The sequence below is a fragment of the Rana temporaria genome, chromosome 4 (assembly GCF_905171775.1).
Source record: "Rana temporaria chromosome 4, aRanTem1.1, whole genome shotgun sequence".
In the NCBI taxonomy this organism is placed as follows: Eukaryota; Metazoa; Chordata; class Amphibia; order Anura; family Ranidae; genus Rana; species Rana temporaria.
Genome location: NC_053492.1, coordinates 45,002,038 through 45,020,956, shown reverse-complemented (window position 1 = coordinate 45,020,956; position 18,919 = coordinate 45,002,038). Strand labels below are relative to the sequence as shown.

General features: G+C 41.0%; 1 protein-coding gene across 1 annotated transcript; it reads right to left on the bottom strand.

The window, feature by feature from the left end:
• Window positions 1-5,535: 5,535 nt before the first annotated feature.
• LOC120936186 (interleukin-17A-like) lies at window positions 5,536-18,255 on the bottom strand. The gene is made up of 3 exons (XM_040348351.1): window positions 18,024-18,255; window positions 14,880-15,073; window positions 5,536-5,777 (listed from the first exon to the last, which is right to left on the bottom strand). The coding sequence occupies exons 1-3, from the start codon at window positions 18,051-18,053 to the stop codon at window positions 5,561-5,563; spliced, it is 441 nt and encodes a 146-aa protein (XP_040204285.1). The 5' UTR covers window positions 18,054-18,255; the 3' UTR covers window positions 5,536-5,560.
• Window positions 18,256-18,919: the final 664 nt, after the last annotated feature.

The following is an 18,919-nucleotide window of genomic DNA, read 5'->3' as shown; positions in this document are numbered from 1 at the left end:
CAGTGTAGCACACACACAGACAGTAGCGATGTACAAACACACACTGACAGGATAAGGACTCTCATGATCCCCTCACAGCCCTGTGTGATTGTTCCAGCACGGCATTCCAAGCAGGCAGGTTAGGGAGAGGAAAAAGTGAGTGAGAGGAAGTAACAAGCTGAACACACACTGCTGGCTTCGTTTCTCACCTCTCTATACAGTGCAGTGCACTTGTTCCCGATCCCTCACCTAACATTATCTTATCTGTAGAGCAGAGGCTGGCCGTTCCCCCTTCCAGACACTTACTTACAGATTACTGTGTAATCACGGGTGAGTCGGTGACATCCATCACTTCTGTTGGAGCAGCCAGGGGAATTCAGTCCCATGCTGTGAAGGGTCACTGGCAAGCACACGGTCTCCACTGGGGTGGAGCAAGATGGCCGCCAGCTCCGGAGCTAGGCCGAAGCCGGGGACTTTCCTACGGCCGAGGCTCCGGAGCGCTCCGCGGATCGTGTGGTGTGCCGATCCGAACGGGGCGGCCCGTTCGGATCACGGATCGGTGACGATCCGTTGCACCCCTATTAGCCGGATTCTCAAAGACTTACGACAATGTATCAGTAGATACGCCGTCGTAAGTCTGAATCCGCGCCGTCGTATCTTTAAGCGTATTCTCAGTCTGAGATACGCTTCTCTGTTGCTAAGATATGACCGGCGTAAGTCTCCTATGCCGATGCTAGGGGCGTGTACGTTGATTTATGCCTAGAATATGCAAATGACCTAGATACGCCGATTCACGAATGTACTTGCGCCCCATACGCTGTTTACGTATGCCGTTTTTCCGGCGTAAAGATAAACCACCAAAAAGATGGTGCAACCCATGCAAGGTATAGACGAAAGAACAGCCGTCGTATTTTACGTTGTTTGCTTAAGCGTACGTGAATGGGGCTTGGCGTAGGTTACGTTCACGTCAAAAGCAAGGAGTATTTGCGACGTGATTTTGAGCATGCCTGCGCATTCGCCGTACCAACGGCCCTCATTTACATGGGGTCACGGGTAATTTACATGGAGCCTGCCCCCTACCTGCCTAATTTGAATTAGGCGGGGTTACGCCGGGCCATTTGCGCTACGCCGGCGTAACTTAGGAGGCAAGTGCTTTGTGAATACAGTACTTGCCTCACTATCTTACGTCGGCGTAGTGCAAATGGGATGCGCTACGCGGACCTAAAGAAGTGCCGCTCTACCTGAATCCGGCTATATAACATTTGCGCAAACCAATCAATAAATGCTTATTGCGATTTTTTTTACCAAAAATTGGTAGAAAAATATGTATCGGCCTAAACTGAGGAAATTTTTTTTTTTATATATTTTGTGTGGATATTTATTATAGCAAAAAGTAAAAAATATTGCATTTTTTTTTCAAAATTGTCACTCTATTTTTTTTTATAGCGCAAAAAAATAAAAACCGCAGAGGTGATCAAATACCACCAAAAGAAAGCTCTATTAGTGGGAAAAAAAGGAAGCCAAATTTGTTTGGGAGCCACGTCACACGACCGCGCAATTGTCAGTTAAAGCGACGCAGTGCCGAATCGCAAAAACTGGCCAGGTCCTTTACCATAATGGTCCGGGTCTTAAGTGGTTAAAGGTGCAAAAATAGTGTGAGACACTCATTTCACCAGATATAGTGAAATATTGCCCAGAGTTATGGCCTGGTAGGTGGAGGGAGCCTTGGGGATACAAGGTAACTGCGAAAATAGGCAAAGATGCATAAGTAGTGTGAGCCACTCATTTCAAAAATTGTACCAGGAATAGCAAGATGATATTCAGAGTTTGTTGTGTGAAGCAAGGCACAGAAGTAATAGTAAGGCCTCGTACACACGACAGAGTTTCTCGGCAGAATTCAGCGAGAAACTCGGTCAGAGTCGGATTCTGCCGAGAAACTCTGTCGTGTGTACACTTTCGGCCCGATGGAGCCGCCGAGGAACTCGTCGAGAAAATAGAGAACATGTTCTCTATTTTCTCGTTGTTCTATGGGAGAACTCGGCCCGCCGAGCTCCTCGGCGGCTTCAGGGCTGAACTCGCCGAGGAACTCGACGTGTTTGGCACGTCGAGTTCCTCGGCCGTGTGTATGAGGCCTAACAGAAGATATAGATTCACAGGTAGCGTGACGTACTCTGAAACTTTATCAGATATATTGCTCAGAGTTTGGGCCTGGTGGGTAGCAGAAGTCTATTTATATTTTTCCAGGTTTAATTAATAATCCATTTTTAAAATAGTAATTAATGGAAGACTTTTATTTTTCAGAAAATATGTATTTTATTTTTTCAAAAATGATTATCTTGGCGCCATCTAAAATAGTTACATTTTCTGCTATGCTCAATGGCCATTCCATAGAAGCACATTAATATTACCAGTCAGAAGCTTGCAAGAGCATGAACCCACATGAAAAATGTTGTGATATTTTACATACAGGAAAAAAAAATTAAGTCAATAATATAATGTAGATGCATTCCAAAAAAATAAAAAATAAATCCATATTGAATTCAAAATATAATTTAGAACCCCAAAAATTTGCAAATAATGAACATTAAAGGAAATTGACCAAAAGTGTTCAGTAGGGTTCAGGACAGGGCTCTATGTAGTTTTGATGAAAATCACTTCTTTATGAAGCTGTCTTTGTACACGGAAGCACAGTCATAATGGAACAGAAAGAGGTCTTCCCCAACCTGTTAATAAAAAATTGAAAATGTACATTTATCTAAAATGTTTTTGCATCCTGTAACAAAATTAGTACCCTGAACCTATAATGAAGGGATATCCACTTTTTAGCCACTTTTTAGTATTAAAGCGGTGGTGTACTCTATAGCCTCATACACATGATCGGATTCTCTGACGACAATTGTGTGATGACAGGCTGTTGTCGGAAAATGCGACCGTTTGTATGCTCCATCAGACAATTGTCGGATTTTCCGGCAACAAATGTTGGATAGCATGCTTTAAAATTTTCCGACAACAAATGTGTGTTGTCGGATTATCCGATCATGTGTACACAAGTTCATCGGATCAGAAGCATACCACAAAATTAGCAGAAGTTGCCCAAAGGGTGACGCTAAAGAGCTGAAAAACGCGTAGTTTTCTGTTTGTTGGCCAACAATTGTGTGCCGTTTGTATGCAAGACAAATTCCTGGTCAACGCCCTTCGGACAAAAGTCCTACACTTTGTCTGTGGAAAATCCATAACAGGCTTATGAAATAAAAAAGTGCACTACCCCAGAGGCTTTCAACTTCGCCTGGTCTTCCTTCCGGGTTCGCGGACTCCGGCAGTTTGACTGGCCAAGCCGTGATGACGGGAGTCTCGCACGGGAGTCTCAGCCACAGCACACAGCTCAGAAGGAATGGCATGGATATGCCATTTCTTCAGAGTGCGTGCACCAGTGACATCATCGGCTGCTGCTTGCTAGAATATCTCCGATGCACGTTTAGGAGATATTCATTTTACCTACAGGTAAACTTTATTATAAGCTTACCAATAGGTAGAAAACAACAACAAGAGTTTACTACCACTTTCAGAATGATTCTTTCAATAAATATTCTTACGGAATTGAAAATACAATTTTTGAACAAACTCAACCTTCCTAAAATTAGTTATTTTTAGGGTTTTTGTCTTTGTCTGGCAAAGATGTCAATTTACAAAAATTGTATCAGAGATATTGCTTAGCGTTTAAGTTTGGTGGATGTCAGAAGCCTTTGCATGGCAAGGTAACTAGAGCAGTAGGTATAGATGCACAAGTAGTGTGAACAATTCCAAAAATGTTACCAGGAATAGTAAGTTATGACTTTGGGTTGTAATGGACGTTCCCTGGCTCAATTCCAGGACTTGTATTCTATTTTGCCTCTGAGTCAAATTTATGACGTCGAAAGAATGCAAATACAAGGGAAGTAATCACGCTTCTGTCTCCATCGTCTTTCAACCGAAAAAGGGCGTAATTTTATTGAAATCACAGCTTTTATAGACAAAGTGACATAAGCAAGCATCATTCATATTGGTGTATCTGATTGGCTAATCCACACATGGTGTCCTCTTGTGACGTCTGTTCCTTGCCACAAGGCGAACATTCCACAACTTTCAGTCGCCATATTGCTTTGGTCGGTGGGAGGGGGGGCTAGCAGTTGAAGGGGGGGGTTTGAAGACATCTGCTTTAAGTTTTACTCCAGAAGAATTCTAACTCTATCATGACTTTACTTAAGGAAAATAATAACGTTTTCTCACAGAATACTGAAACACACATATATATATATATATATATATATATATATATATATATATCAAGAAATAAAAGAAATAAAACAATATAAGAAAGGGAAGTAATATTTGAGTGGATAGGAGAAAGATAACATAAACATAAAATAATAATTTTATCAACTCCATCACAGGGTCTGGCAAGTAGCAGAAGCCACCGATGAGAATGGACCGAGGTTCAGTTTCATCTGTCCAAACCGACCATGTGTATAGCCCATCGGTCTGTTTTCCTTCGGTCCAAAATTTTAAAACATGCTTCAAAATCGAACTGATGGACCGCTGCCCGATCGGTCCCAACCGATGGTTAGTACAGAAAGCATCGGTTCAAAACCCGCGCATGCTCAGAATCAAGTCGACGCATGCTTGGAAGCATTGAACTTCATTTTACTCAGCACGTCGTGTGTTTGACGTCACCGCTTTCTGACCCGATCAGTTTTTGGAACGATTGTGTGTACGCACATCAGACCATCAGGCCACTTCAGCGGTGAACCGATGGAAATGGCCCGTCGGACCATTCTCATCGGTTTGGAACGACCGTGTGTATGCGGCCTTACTGAAGAAATAGGCAAAGGCTCACAAGTAAGGTGAAGCACTAATTCCAAAAATTGGTACCTTTTGGAAACCTAAGTGCCAAGAATAATTTACATTTTTTTTTTTTATTTGACATCTTTGTTAGACATAGAAAAAACTAATAAGAACAGTAATTATAATGAAGTTACGTTTTTTTTTTTTTTTTGTATTTTCAATTCAGTAAGGATTTTTGTTGTTAAAACAATTGTGGATATCCCTCATATTTACATTCAGGTGTTTTTTAGTGAAGGGTACTATTAATGCTACAGTATATAATAGTACTTTAAACAATTGTAGGCTTCCAACCTTGTAGCAACAGTTTGGAGAAGACCCTTTCTGTTTTAGCATTACTGTGCCACTGTGCAGAAAGCCAGCTCCAAAAAGACCTGGTTTGATGAGTTTGGTGTTGATGACCTCCAGTGGCCTACTGAGAGCCCTGACCTCAACCATACTGATCACTTTTGGGATGAATTGGAACTCTGACCGTGGTCTTTACATCCACCATCAGTACCTGACCATCTTTTGCCTGAAGGGCACAAGTTTTCTCAGATACACTTCAAAATCTTGTGGAAAGCCTTCCTAGAAAAGTGGAGGCTGTTGTGAAGGGCCCAACTCTATATTAAAGTCTATGGTTTTGGAATGGGATGTCCAACAAGTTCATATAGGTGCGAGAGTCAGATGGAAACAAACTTTTCACCACATGTTCTGTTTATTATTAGTTTCGGACACACGTGCAGCCCACAGAAACCATCATGATCTTCAACTTGAAGCTTGCTTGACATCCTTTCATTTCCTGGTGAAGGACCAGAATCTCCTGCTTGATGGGAACTGAGCTTAGGTTCAAGTCCACATTGCCATTGGAATCCACACAACTGTCATGGCAATTTGCGTTTCTTATGGTGTATAGAACCCTGCTGCTGTTTTCATCATGGCTGGTAAGAAAGCAAAAAAACATAGTCAAAGCGTTGTTGAAAAGATAACATTACCCTTCAAGTCAACTATACTGTATACATTGCAAAGATTTTAGCAGGCTTCAGTCAAGAGCTTTCTGTTATACAGATGCAGATAGGCCAGAATGCGTGCTTGATAGGAGGTTCTGTCATTACAATAATTACATAACCAGCATCAATTATGTCATAGAAGATACTGCACCTGCATCATGCCTTATACACATTTTTTTTCTAGTGCAATAAATCCTAACTAGATGATATTCAGGTTGGTTATGCACTGTGTATCATATTTTTTTCCATTAAATATGTGTAAACCTTTATTTCATCCTTTGTTTTTGCATCTCTGATCTCCTTAAGCTATTCAGCCACTTCCTGTCTTCATGCATTCCAGTGTCAACAGCATATACTTTCTCTGGACTAGCTTTCTGATGGTGACAATGTTGGATCATGCCTGAGCAATCACAGCCAATTGTAGCATCCACAGTATGACAATGCAGGGCAGCAATGGGGCTATGGGGGCACCCGAGCCGAGTTGCAGCTCTCTGTGTCCATTCAGATACAGGGCCATGGCCTAGCAGGCTCCCTCTCTCTCCTGATTGGCTAGCTGACTATGATTGACAGCAGCGGGAGCCAATGCGCCACTGCTGTGTTCTCAGCCAATCAGGAGGGACATTACTAGATAGAGATGGGGCTCAGGTAAGCATTAAGGGGGCTGAGGGGGGCTGCTGCACAAGGAAGATTTTTTATCTTAATGCATAGTAGACATGTGCATTTGTTTTTGTCCGAATGCATTTTTGTCCGAATTTCAGGGATTTTTGCGTTCATTTCAACAAACGATAACGAACGCTCAGAATCTGAAATCCAAAAGATCCGACATAAAAAATGCTTTATTTTCGTTTCGTTGTGACAACAGTTCGATATAGATAGAATATTCAACATGACGGTGACAATAGCGATCTGTATCTATCGAATCTGCGGTTGAATGTGCCTAACCTAACTCTATTAGTCCGAGATTATTCTACATAGAGAGAAAAGATTCGACATTATAGAGACATGAAGATTCGACGAAGCAGCTAAAAACATACAATCGCCACGAGCGGACATTTATAGTCAAATGCTCTTCCCATAGGCTATAGAAGAATTCTAATGTTGGTTGACTAGTAATAATAATTAATAAATATAATTATTACTAGTCAACCAACATTAGAATTCTACTTTAGCTTGTGGGCGGACCATTCAACCGGAAATGTACGATTGCGGCATCGTACAGTTTACCTGCTTCGTCGAATCTTCTTAGAACATTCGACGGACACCATAAGGCTTCAGTTGACAGATTCGACCTTAATTAATTCAGATTTTTTGACAAATGCATTTTTTAAAGAAATAAAATAAATAAAACGACTTTCAGGAGTAACTAAATAAATTCATTTTTCGTACGAAAACGAAATTCCAAAAAGAAATATTTCAGTGTGCACATGCATAGCAAAAAAAAAAAATCTGACTCTACAAGCCCTTTAAGATACAAGGTCAGAATCTTCATGGCAGAATCATCAGATATTATTGTAATGAAAGCTGCAGATGTTAAGAGATTGAAAACAACTTTTGAAATTACATTAGCATGTTATAGGTTGTAGCGGGGGCTGGACCATGCACATGTGCCTCCCTCTAATGCCGAAGAACAGTCTAGGTCGGATACCATACAGATAATATGAAATATGGATAATGCAAATGGTACCACAGTTTGCAAGTATGCATGCATGCACAATTTGTAACTTGTAATTCTTTTGTTTGCATTAAAAAGGTACGTTATTTCTTCTTTAACAGGAATTACAAAGCTATTATCATGTTGCAATAATCTGCTCATTTGCGGTAACAACAAAAGATAACATGACGGGGGGCGTGGTCTAGCCGTGATCGGGAATGGCTGCTTAACTGGAAAGCTCCCGCTGCTGCAGGCTGCAATTCTCGGCTAACGGAATCGGTAAGGGGTCCCACCGACTGGAATACGACTAATCTGATACCCGTTGTCACGGTGATCATCCCCATACTGTTTTCCATTCTACCTGACGAATTTTCACCAATTTACAATCTTTTGGAAATTCCTGTCAGATCTTATGATGGCCGAATTCCCGGGAGGCCAGTCAGATACATTGGCCACTTCTCAAGGGAACTTTGACACAAACCCCCTTACCGACAACCGGAATCCCCACCTCGCTACGGACGCTCGACAGAGCCTTAGCCTAAATGATCTACACTCCGTGGCAGCTGATATTAAAGAGACGCTATCAGCTGCCATTGCAGATCTGAAATTGGACATACGCGCAGTTTCAGCGCGCGTCAGTGATGTGGAAAAAACTACTGCGCAACAGACAGCAGCTCTGCGCCATATTAACCACAAAACCAACGTACACATTACGCTTCTGAGAGACTTATACCGCCAAACAGAAGACCTCGAGAACAGAAGCAGGAGACATAATTTGAGGGTACGGGGACTGCCCGAATCGATTGATTTTGATCGACTCTCCCCCGCAATTCTAACAATTTTTAACGATTTGCTGGGTCGCCCACCCTTAACCAACATTAAAATGGAACGCCTGCACAGGGCCCTGCGACCCAAGGGCAGACCCTCTGATCCTCCTAGAGATGTCATATGCCATATAGATGACTTCTTACTGAAAGAGGATATTCTGAGGCAGGCAAGACTGCGCTCTTCTCTGAAATTTGAGGGCTCTACATTATCTATATTTCAAGATCTGTCGAAAATCACGCTCCAAAATAGACGTGATCTGAAACCTTTATTGGATGCACTGAGAAATAAAAGCATCATCTACAAATGGAAGTTTCCATTTGGCCTGCAAGCGACCAATCAGGGTCATACTGCCCTGCTGAGGGTACCCGAAGATCTACATGCCTTTTGCAAATCCATGAACATTCCATATATGGAACTACCAAATTGGTATGCAGACTTTCGTTTTAAAGACAACTCCAGAGACTGCAGGAAGGATGACACTGTCGCTATGGAAACGGCCCCTTACAGAGCCAGGAGACGACGATCCCAATCACCTAGCAACCTAGATTCTCCAGGCATTCCAGATCCTGATCTTCAATCAACAAACGTGCCACATTCCAGGAAACCCAGAAGGGATAAATGAGTGTATTCTGTTATTTACACTTTTTTCCAAAATTGTCTAAAACACATATATTTTATTGATGTTTATTGATGTTTCTTCTATCTTACTCCTGATATATATAACCCTTGTGGTTTGACCTGAAACGTATTTGTTTTGGTGATTTTAAGACACATACGAAATTGCTACCCTTCATGCTGCAACTTTTGTGGCATTCAATGTATTTTTTATTTTTTATTTTTTTCTTTTTCTTTGGATTTATTTATGAAGGGTGGAGACAATGTTTCTTTCTACTATTATCAACACTATCATTTAACTATGCATTGATACTACTGTTTTCAGGTCTACCCACACGGGCAAGGGATCTGCAATAGTCTCTTTCTTACATTTTGTTACTGCAGTTCTCTTCCTATGATAATATTACTGATGGTTGTGACCTGTACCTAAGACCCGGACAGCGCTCCTGACACACTGACATGCTGTCCGGATGCTGAGCAGTTTTACTACTTTCAATTGTTTATATCTTATATATTTGGAATGTTATCAGATTCCGGTCTCTCATTACCCTTTATAATGGGAATTCCGTTAGCCTCATCATTTCTACTATAGCATATTGCTTTCTTTCTTTAATAGTCTGTAGGCGGCGGGCATCCAGTCGTTCCGATTTATTGTTCTCTGACTCGGTTCACTCCAACCCCCACGGAGTAGCTCTTGTTAGATCTCTTTATTTTTTCTAATAAGATACTACTTCACCTTGTACCGCATATTTTTCCCTGCGGGGAAATTTTACTCCTGTCAATTTTTATTTTTATTATTGTGATAGTCACCGGTACTATCTGTTTTGAGTATTTAATACTCAACACCTAAACCTTCCCTTAAACCCCTTCACCCTCGTTTTTCCTATTTTCTCAACTTGAGGATCCCCTCCTACTTTTGACTAATATGACTACCCCCAATAATCCTACAACAGACCCTCAAAAGACAATCAAACTTTACTCTCTTAATGTAAAGGGCCTCAATATCCCAGAGAAACGGTCAAAGCTTTTACTATTGTTGAAGAAATCAAAAGCAGACATAATATTCCTTCAGGAGACCCACTTTAAGTCCAACAATTGCCCAACCTTTACGGATAAGAGATTTCCTCTGATACTCCACACTACAAACCCAAACTCCAAATCGAAGGGAGTTTCAATACTAATTTCTAAGTATTGCCCCTTTCAAATTTTGGACACTAAAACTGATAATGAAGGCAGGTACCTGTTTGTTAAAGGATCCTTGTATAATAAACCTGTGACTTTGGCCAACATATATGCCCCTAACAGGCTCCACGTTCAATTCTTTAAGGACACTATTGAAGTCCTTAAGTCATTCTCTGTCGGCTCATTGATACTCGGTGGAGACTTCAACATAGCCCTGAATCCCCTTCTAGACACCTCCACTGGCTCCTCTACAATATCATATAAAACACTGAGTAGTATTAAATCTTTGCTAAAAGACCTTTCCATTCACGACACCTGGCGAATACTAAATCCCTCTTCAAAAGACTTTACTTTTTACTCTCTCCCACATGACTCCTATTCTAGAATAGACTATTTTTTCTTGTCCCACCACGATCTAAACACTATTGAAAGCGCTACAGTAGAACCCATGCTCATATCGGACCACAACCCAATCACTCTGCATTTGACCTTCAAAAATAAACCAATCCTTCCTAGATATTGGAGACTAGATGATTCTCTCCTCACATATGCTGACAACATGCAAAAATTGGACGTTCAGATCTCCGAATTTTTCATACATAACAACACTGGCGATGTACATCCTATAAATGTTTGGCTCGCGCACAAGTGTGTCATTAGAGGCAGTTTGATCTCGCTCGGTGCGAGAAGGAAGAAACTACATCAGGCTCATATAAACGATTTAACTAATAAAATCAATAGCCTGGAACTTATACATAAACATTCTTTGGCACTACAAACGCTTGAGGAGCTTTCGAGACTCAGGCTAGAACTGTCTGAAGTCCTAGACAAAAGGATCAAACGCAGTTTTGATATGTCTCGAAAATTTTTCTATGAGCATGGAAATAAGACGGGGAAATTACTAGCTAACACCTTGCACTCAAAATCTAAAAAATTTGAGAACATATTTGCCATTACTGACCCTAAAGGTAAAAAATATTCCTCTTCTGAAGATATCGCAGACCAATTCCGAATCTTCTACTCCAAACTCTATAACTTGACTCCTGAATTTGGCCCTAAAAATACGCGTTCAAGAAAAGATCTAATTTCTGAGTTCTTGAAAAATTACTGCCCTAATACCTTATCCTCGGACACAGCGAAAAGTATAGATAGGCCTCTGGAAGCAGGAGAAGCTTTAACTGCACTCGGTCAATTAAAGACTGGAAAAAGTCCTGGCCCAGACGGTTTTTCGGTTAATTACTACAGATCTTTCAAAGATGTCTTGATCCCACAATTTCTTAACGCGTTTAATTCTAGCCCTTTCCCGTCCCCACTTCCTAATGATCTCTTAGAAGCCCACATTGTCATGATTCCTAAGCCTAACAAGGATAAAACCCTTGTTTCCAATTACAGACCCATTTCCCTCTTAAATAACGACATCAAATTATATGCTAAAATCATAGCTAATCGCTTACTTCCCTTATTACCTCGAATAATATCCCTCGACCAAACGGGCTTTACGCCGGGAAGAGAGGCTAAGGACAACACCATAAAGGCTATACATGTTCAACACTGGCTCATCAAATCAAAATCTCCGGGTTTTTTCTTATCCCTCGATGCGGAGAAGGCCTTCGACAGGATAGCCTGGGACTATATGTTAGATGTCCTTAAATCCCTGGGCATACAAGATCGAATGTTGGGATTCATTAACCTCTTATATTCATACCCTACGGCTAGAATCAAAGTTAATGGTGTCCTGTCGGAGGCCTTCTCCCTGTCGAATGGCACTCGTCAGGGTTGCCCTCTGTCACCCATAATTTTTATACTTATCCTGGAGCCTTTCTTATGTAGACTACGAGAGAATGTGGATATTAGTGGAGTTAAGATTAATAACACAACTTATAAATTAGCGGCTTTCGCAGACGACATTCTACTATTTCTTACCAACCCAATAATTACAATTCCGAACCTACTTAAAGATTTCTCCATGTTTAGAACCATCTCAAATTTCAAAATAAACTTCTCCAAATCTAAGGCCTTAAATATTTCCCTTTCCACTGACACGGTAAACCAATGCAAACTTAATTTTTCATTTACCTGGGAGAATGAATCTATACCTTATTTGGGAATCCACTTACCGTCCAACATGGATAATCTGTACACTATCAACTTTGTTCCCCTGCTGAACACCATAAAAAAAGATTTGCTTGAATGGAACAAAGGCATTTTCTCGTGGTTTGGGAGGGCTAACGTCATAAAAATGTGTATCTTGCCTAAAGTCTTGTATCTCTTCCAGACCATTCCTATTACGATCCCTGCCACATTCTTCAAATCTCTAAACCGTGTCTGCTTGAAATTTATCTGGAATGATAGGCAACCCCGTATCAAATGGGACAAGCTTACTATCCCGAAATCTTTGGGTGGAATTGGTCTACCAGATTTTAAAACTTATTATTGGGCCTGTCATATGTCCAGAATTATTAATTGGCACCTACACAGTGGCTCCAAGGACTGGATCCAACTGGAGGAATCTTTAATCTCTCCACCAATCCCTCTGAAAAACCTTCCATGGATTGATCCTAGGAAGGTTCCGCACCTTGCAAACACACATCCCATTACGGGAACTTCATTGAAAATTTTCAGGTCTCTCTGTAAAAAATTTAAAATCTCTTCAATATATGGACCTATTACCCCAATATCCTTTAACCCTGAAATATCCCGGAAACACCATATCATTACCTCCCCCGACTTGGATTCAGACACGACTTGCAGGGCTGAAGCCTTCTTTGAAAAAGGGAATCTCATTTCTCTGGTTCATTTCTCCGCTAAATTCCCGAATCTTACTGTCTCTCCTCATAACTTTGAACTAATCACTCTTTTTTTGAAAAAATTCGGTTTCACTAACATTTGGCACAGGCCTAAGACAACCTTTGAATCCGTCTGCATAGGAAAGGCTCCCCAAGGCCATTTAATTTCCCTCATGTATTGTGTATTGAGCTCAACATCAGACCCACAATCAGACAACACCAACAAGAAATGGGAAAGGGATCTACGTATAACAATCTCTAATGACCAGTGGACTTCAGTCTTCCATCGCCTACACAAGGGCTCACTAAACGTCCTGATACAGGAAAACAGTTACAAAATATACTCAAGGTGGTATAAAACCCCTTACATTATTAATAAATTTAGCCCAAACGTCTCTCCCTTGTGCTGGCGATGCGGACTAGAGGCTGGCACTCTCCTCCATATATGGTGGGAATGTTCAGCTATCACGACTTTTTGGAAATCAGTCCATGATCTCATTGTGTCCATTACCACCTACACCCCAGACTTTACAGCTGGACAGTACCTATTACACCTCTCCTCCCTACCCAATTCAGTCTACAAGAAATCTATTATTGTGTTTCTTATCAACGCGGCAAAGCTGTGTATTCCAGTTAAATGGTCGCAAGCAACCCCTCCAAAAATTTCAGAGTGGATACGCAAAGTGGATCACATTGCATATATGGAGGAATTGATATCCCATTCTAGAGATTCTTCTAGGAATTTCCGAGATAAATGGGCATGTTGGCACCACTTTGCGGATTCTTCTGAATACCGTACTTTGTTGGATTCCTGATGAGTCCCGGAATCTGATTAATCTCCTCTGTTGTTCCTATTTTCTATAACTTTGTCAATTTGAATCACACCGCTTATAATAGGATGGTTTCCTCAACCCTCCCTCTACCTTGCCTTCCCCTACCCCTTCCTTTCCCCCCTAAATACTCGAATTTTATCTTGACTGCTTTGTTGTGACTATGATGGATCACTAACTTTAAATATTGATCCTTGTTTTATGTTCTTAAATGTAATGTCACTTATTCGACTTATTGCATACATTGTAACAAGATCGCTTTGTATACTCTTACATGTTTTAAAAACCCAATAAACATATTTGAAAAAAAAAAAAAAGATAACATGACAAAGCCTAGAAAAGGGACAAAACTGGAGAAAACGGCCATTAATGCCCAATTTTGCATTTTTCATTTTGCATGGTGAAAAAAATAATCTTCAAAATTCACAAATTCACATCAGAAGCACTGATGTCTCAGCACTGATGTCTCAGCACTGATGTCTCAGCACCGATGTCTCAGCACCTTTCCCCTTTAGTTTTGATACGCAAAATTGTTGCAGGCTGTCAAACCCTCTAACACAAGGATCCTCAAACTACGGCCCTCCAGCTGTTGTGGAACTACACATCCCATGAGGCATTGTAATACACTGACATTCACGGACATGACTAGGCATGATGGGAATTGTAGTTCCTGAACAACTGGAGGGCCATAGTTTGAGGACCCCTGCTGTAACATTACCAACTATCAGATTTTTTGGAAGTTGTAAGAAACAAATAGAACACAACAGTCTTTGTTGTTATCCTTAAATATATTCCAGACTGAGGCTTTAAGAATATTTGAGGATGAACCACTTCACAGTACACACAGCTAGACATACCAGTGATGTGTTTTAAAGCGGGGGTTCTGCGGGTTTTCATATTTTTTTTTTTAAATCCCTCGGGCGCTCTTACCTTGTGAAAACAGCCACTCGTGTGTCCCACTGTTATAGCCGCCCGCATTGTGTTTGGCCCGCAATGGCATGGATAAAACAAACTTGAATTTTAGGGTGAACCTCCGCTTTAAGCTCTTTTACTGCTAGTTAGGAATATGCAAAAACTTTAATGCCTGTAGTCTAGGCTCAGGTGCACTTTAACCCTGAATGAGCATATTGTAAAATATTACCTGTATATCCACGGAGAGAGTGACCTATTACTCGCATCATCCACATGCCACTGGAACTCCTCACTCTCATTAAGATGGACATGCATTACTGATGGAAAATTCACATTTCTGTTCATTGGACACCTTTTCCTATGAAGATTTTTCTTTCCATCGCAAGGGACCAGCAAAAAAAGCACCAACAGTGTAAAGAGAGGCTGCAAGAGGGTCAAGAAAAGTATAATAGCAATTAAGAGAAATGTTTCTACATATAAGACCACAATTATGGGTTCCTCAAGAGGTTACTTGGTGGTTCTTGGAGCTTTGGCTGATTGACCTCCCATCTAATGGTATTGGTATAGTTTCAGGGCCAATACTATTTGGCAGAGCCAGTATCATAACACTTTTTACACTGTTATCTGTCTGTAGGGGTGACATTTTCACCACTACTCAAAGTAGAGCATTCTTCCCACTGACTACCAACAAAAGAGGCATTTTTCCCACTAACCCATAGAAAATTATGTTTTTCAGAGGTTCCCTGAGACCTGAAAATCATTTTAGGGGCCTTCTATGGTTAAAAGGTATAGTAAATAAAATGACAATAAACCAGTCAAACTCTAATGAAACTTTTATTCTATTTAAGGTGAAAAATTCTTCCAGGTAGTTACAATATGTAGATATTGTCACTTGAATTCTCCCACTAAGTCTTTTGGTTCATCCAATTCATGTGAAAGCTTTGAAATTAAACAATATATAAATTGCGGGATTCGGTATGTAGTGTACCTGATATACTGTGTTGCTTGTAATACAGAAGACACGTGCCCTACATACTAGAATAGAGGAACATTATTGCAATACTGTTAATCCTAATGTCAAACATGTTTCTAATGTTTTGCGTCATTCCAATGCCCAGTGGTGGGGACAAAGGTGGGCGACTTTTGGATAAGGAAACTTGGTGGATTTTTAGGCTTAAAACCAGAGTCCCCCAGGGGTTAAACTTCAGATGGGACATGGATTTACATTTACAATGTCATTTTATAGGTTTCTTTTTTCATTTTTCCACCATTTCTCATATTCTGTTGTTTCTATTTTTGATTTCCCCTTCCCCGTGGTCATTCACTTGTTTCTATTCTGTCATACTGATCAGTTATTATTATTTTGTATCTCTTTTGATTATTTTTATTTCTGTTTTGTGGGGTTTTTTTTCCAGAACAATTTTAACCCTCTACTTTCTCTTGTTTCATTGTTTCAATTTGACAATCATTAGGTTAATTGGAAATCTTTGTGATCAATGAAGGAGGAGGGGGGTGTTTTTACACTATATATGTTGTGCAGTTTTTGTACATAACTGCTGTGAACAAGGCCATTATGGCTGAAAAGTGTAAACTTTTACTGTACATACAGTGCCTTGAAAAAGTATTCGTACCCCTTTAAATTTTCCAGTTTGTCATGTTACATCCAAAAACGTAAATGTATTTTATTGGGATTTTATGTAATAGACCAACACAAATTGGCATATAATTGTGAAGTGGAAGGAAAATTATAAATAGGTATCCAATTTTTTTTAAACAAAAAAATTGAAAAGTCTGGTGTGCATTTGTGTTCAGCCCCCTTTACTCTGATACCCCTAACTAGGGTTGTCCCGATACCGATAGGAGTATCGGTACTTGTACTCGCACAAATGCTCCTAATGCTTGATCAGATACCTGGGAGAGGCGGCGAAGTCAGAGGCTGCGCGCAACCAGAAGTCAGCGGGCGGAGAGGGTGGGTGGTGTCAGTGGCCCAAACAGAGAACAAGTCCTGAACATACAGCCAGAGCTACAATGGAATGGTTTAGATAAAAGTATATTCATGTGTTAGAATGGCCCGCTACAGTCAAATTCCAGACCTAAATCCAATTGAGAATCTGTGACAAGACTTGAAAATTGCTGTTCACAGACGTTCTCCATCCAATCTGACAGAGCTTGAGCTATTTTGCAAAGAAGAATGGGCAAAAATGTCACTCTCTAGATGTGTAAAGCTGGTAGAGACATCCCCAAAAGACTTGCAGCTGTAATTGCAGTGAAAGGTGGTTCTACAAAGTATTGACTCAGAGGGGCTGAATACAAATGCACGCCACACTTTTCACATATTTTTTGGGAAAAAAAATTGAAAACCATTTATTATTTTCCTTCCACTTCACAATTATGTGCCACTTTGTGTTGGTCTATCACATACAATCCCAATAAAATAGATTTACATTTTTGATAACATTTCAAGAGGTATGAATACTTTTTTAAGGCACTGTATTTTTGATGGAGTTACAATAAATTTGGACTTATTGAAGAGCATGTATGGAGTTGCGGATTGTCTTCTATCCAGTTACGATATGTATTCTGAAGTCACACTCACTTCCATAATTCAAACATAATAGCACTTTGAAAATATCTTATCATCAATTTGCTTATCAGCATTTGGAAAATGTAAGCTGTGCAATAAAACAAGTTTACCTTTACAAATCATTTGAGTGCCTCTATTTTTTTTTTATTATGTCTATGCAATGTCAATGCACCCTGGTGGCCCTAATGCCACTTTGACTGCGTGTGGAGACCAGTGGCGACCCTTCCATTAGGGACGCCTGGGTACAGCCCCCTCAATGCACCGCCACCACCCTCCCCCGCTATACACGACCGCCACCCCCTATTCATGTATCCGGCCCCTTTCAGGACACCGGGCGCATGAATTACAGCGACAAAGGTTTTAGAAGCACCTGATTAGAGCCAGAGGCTCTAACAGGCTTCAAATTAGGGTGGGCTCCGAACGCAGAGCATTGTGCTCGGAGTCCACCCAGGTGTTACAACAGTGAATGAATATTCGCTGTTGAAACACTGATCCTCAATCCGGCCAATCCGAAGCGGGTGTGTGACCCAAATGGCGATTGGCCGAAAAGAGAAGACTCTTGATTGGGAGGGAGAAAATGAAATCTGCCACTGCAGTGATGACCGGTGGAGAGCAGGGGAAAAGGAGGCCGCTGCTGAGCAAGGGAACCTACCGGTGAAGCGACGGGGTAAGTGCTACCAACCAACCAGGGGGAGGTCAGTGGCATACTGTTTGCTGTCCCCCCCAAAAAGTTGGGAGCAGTTAAGTTTTCTGTACAATATGAATACAACTTTAAAATACAACCCTTACCACCACTGCTGGTCTTCTGATGTTGCTCATGGTAGTGAAGTCTTTTCTCTGGCTCCCAGTGCAACTGGTAGATGCTCAAGTTGTATAGGAGGGAATTTATATACTGAGCACACCAGGTAAGTCCACTAATTGTATTCCAGGTATAATAGGAATATGACCTAATGTCTTTGTACATGATATTGTAATTTTTCCTCTTTTGTTGTTCCTTTAGTAAGTGGACATACTGTAGCTGTTATTATAATAGAAAGAAATGTGAATGCAGATCTTCCAGCTATAGATCTACAAAAGGTTAGTAACTGATTAACTATTCCAGGGAGCCCGGCTGTAAGTCCCTATCTGATTATAATAACTATATCATTTTAATGGAGAGTTTCTATTGAAGTTAACAGAGAACAGAAACTTTTTCTATAGATTCAAAGGGAACATGAGACTTTCCGAAATGACTGTTAGGTATGCAGCAGTTCACTAATTACATGAATGTGGAATAGCAGTGTGCAGCCTGATTGGGCTCCAGAACTAGACAAAGTACGCTGATATCGATAGTGCTGTGGGCTTTGGCAAATGCAACTTAGATGGTTGGGCGGGGGATGAGGTCCCCTAAAAATCCATACCAGACCCTTTATTTGAGCATGCCGCCTGGCTGGTCAGTATAGGGGGGACCCCTCCTAGACCATACCAGGCTATATGTCCTCAACAAGTAAGTGACAGGTTAAAGTAACTGCCATATTACCAGGGGAGGGCTGGCAGAGGGGGCAGGGTGAAAATCTTCCCCCAGGCTGGTGACACTATGCACAGCCACCGGCCGCCACTACCAAATGCTGTTTTTGCAGAGCAGGAATATGCCTGCTGGAGCTCTGTTAACATGGGTCACGGCCGCTGCTCACCTCCCACTGTGC

Coding starts and splice junctions, on each gene's coding strand:
- LOC120936186 (XM_040348351.1), bottom strand. CDS start 18,053: ATGAGCAACATCAGAAGACCAGCAGTGGTG. Junction 15,074..18,023: donor TCAGAAGACCAGCAGTGGTG/GTAAGGGTTGTA, acceptor ACCCTCTTGCAG/CCTCTCTTTACACTGTTGGT. Junction 5,778..14,879: donor CTCTCTCCGTGGATATACAG/GTAATATTTTAC, acceptor CTTTCTTACCAG/CCATGATGAAAACAGCAGCA.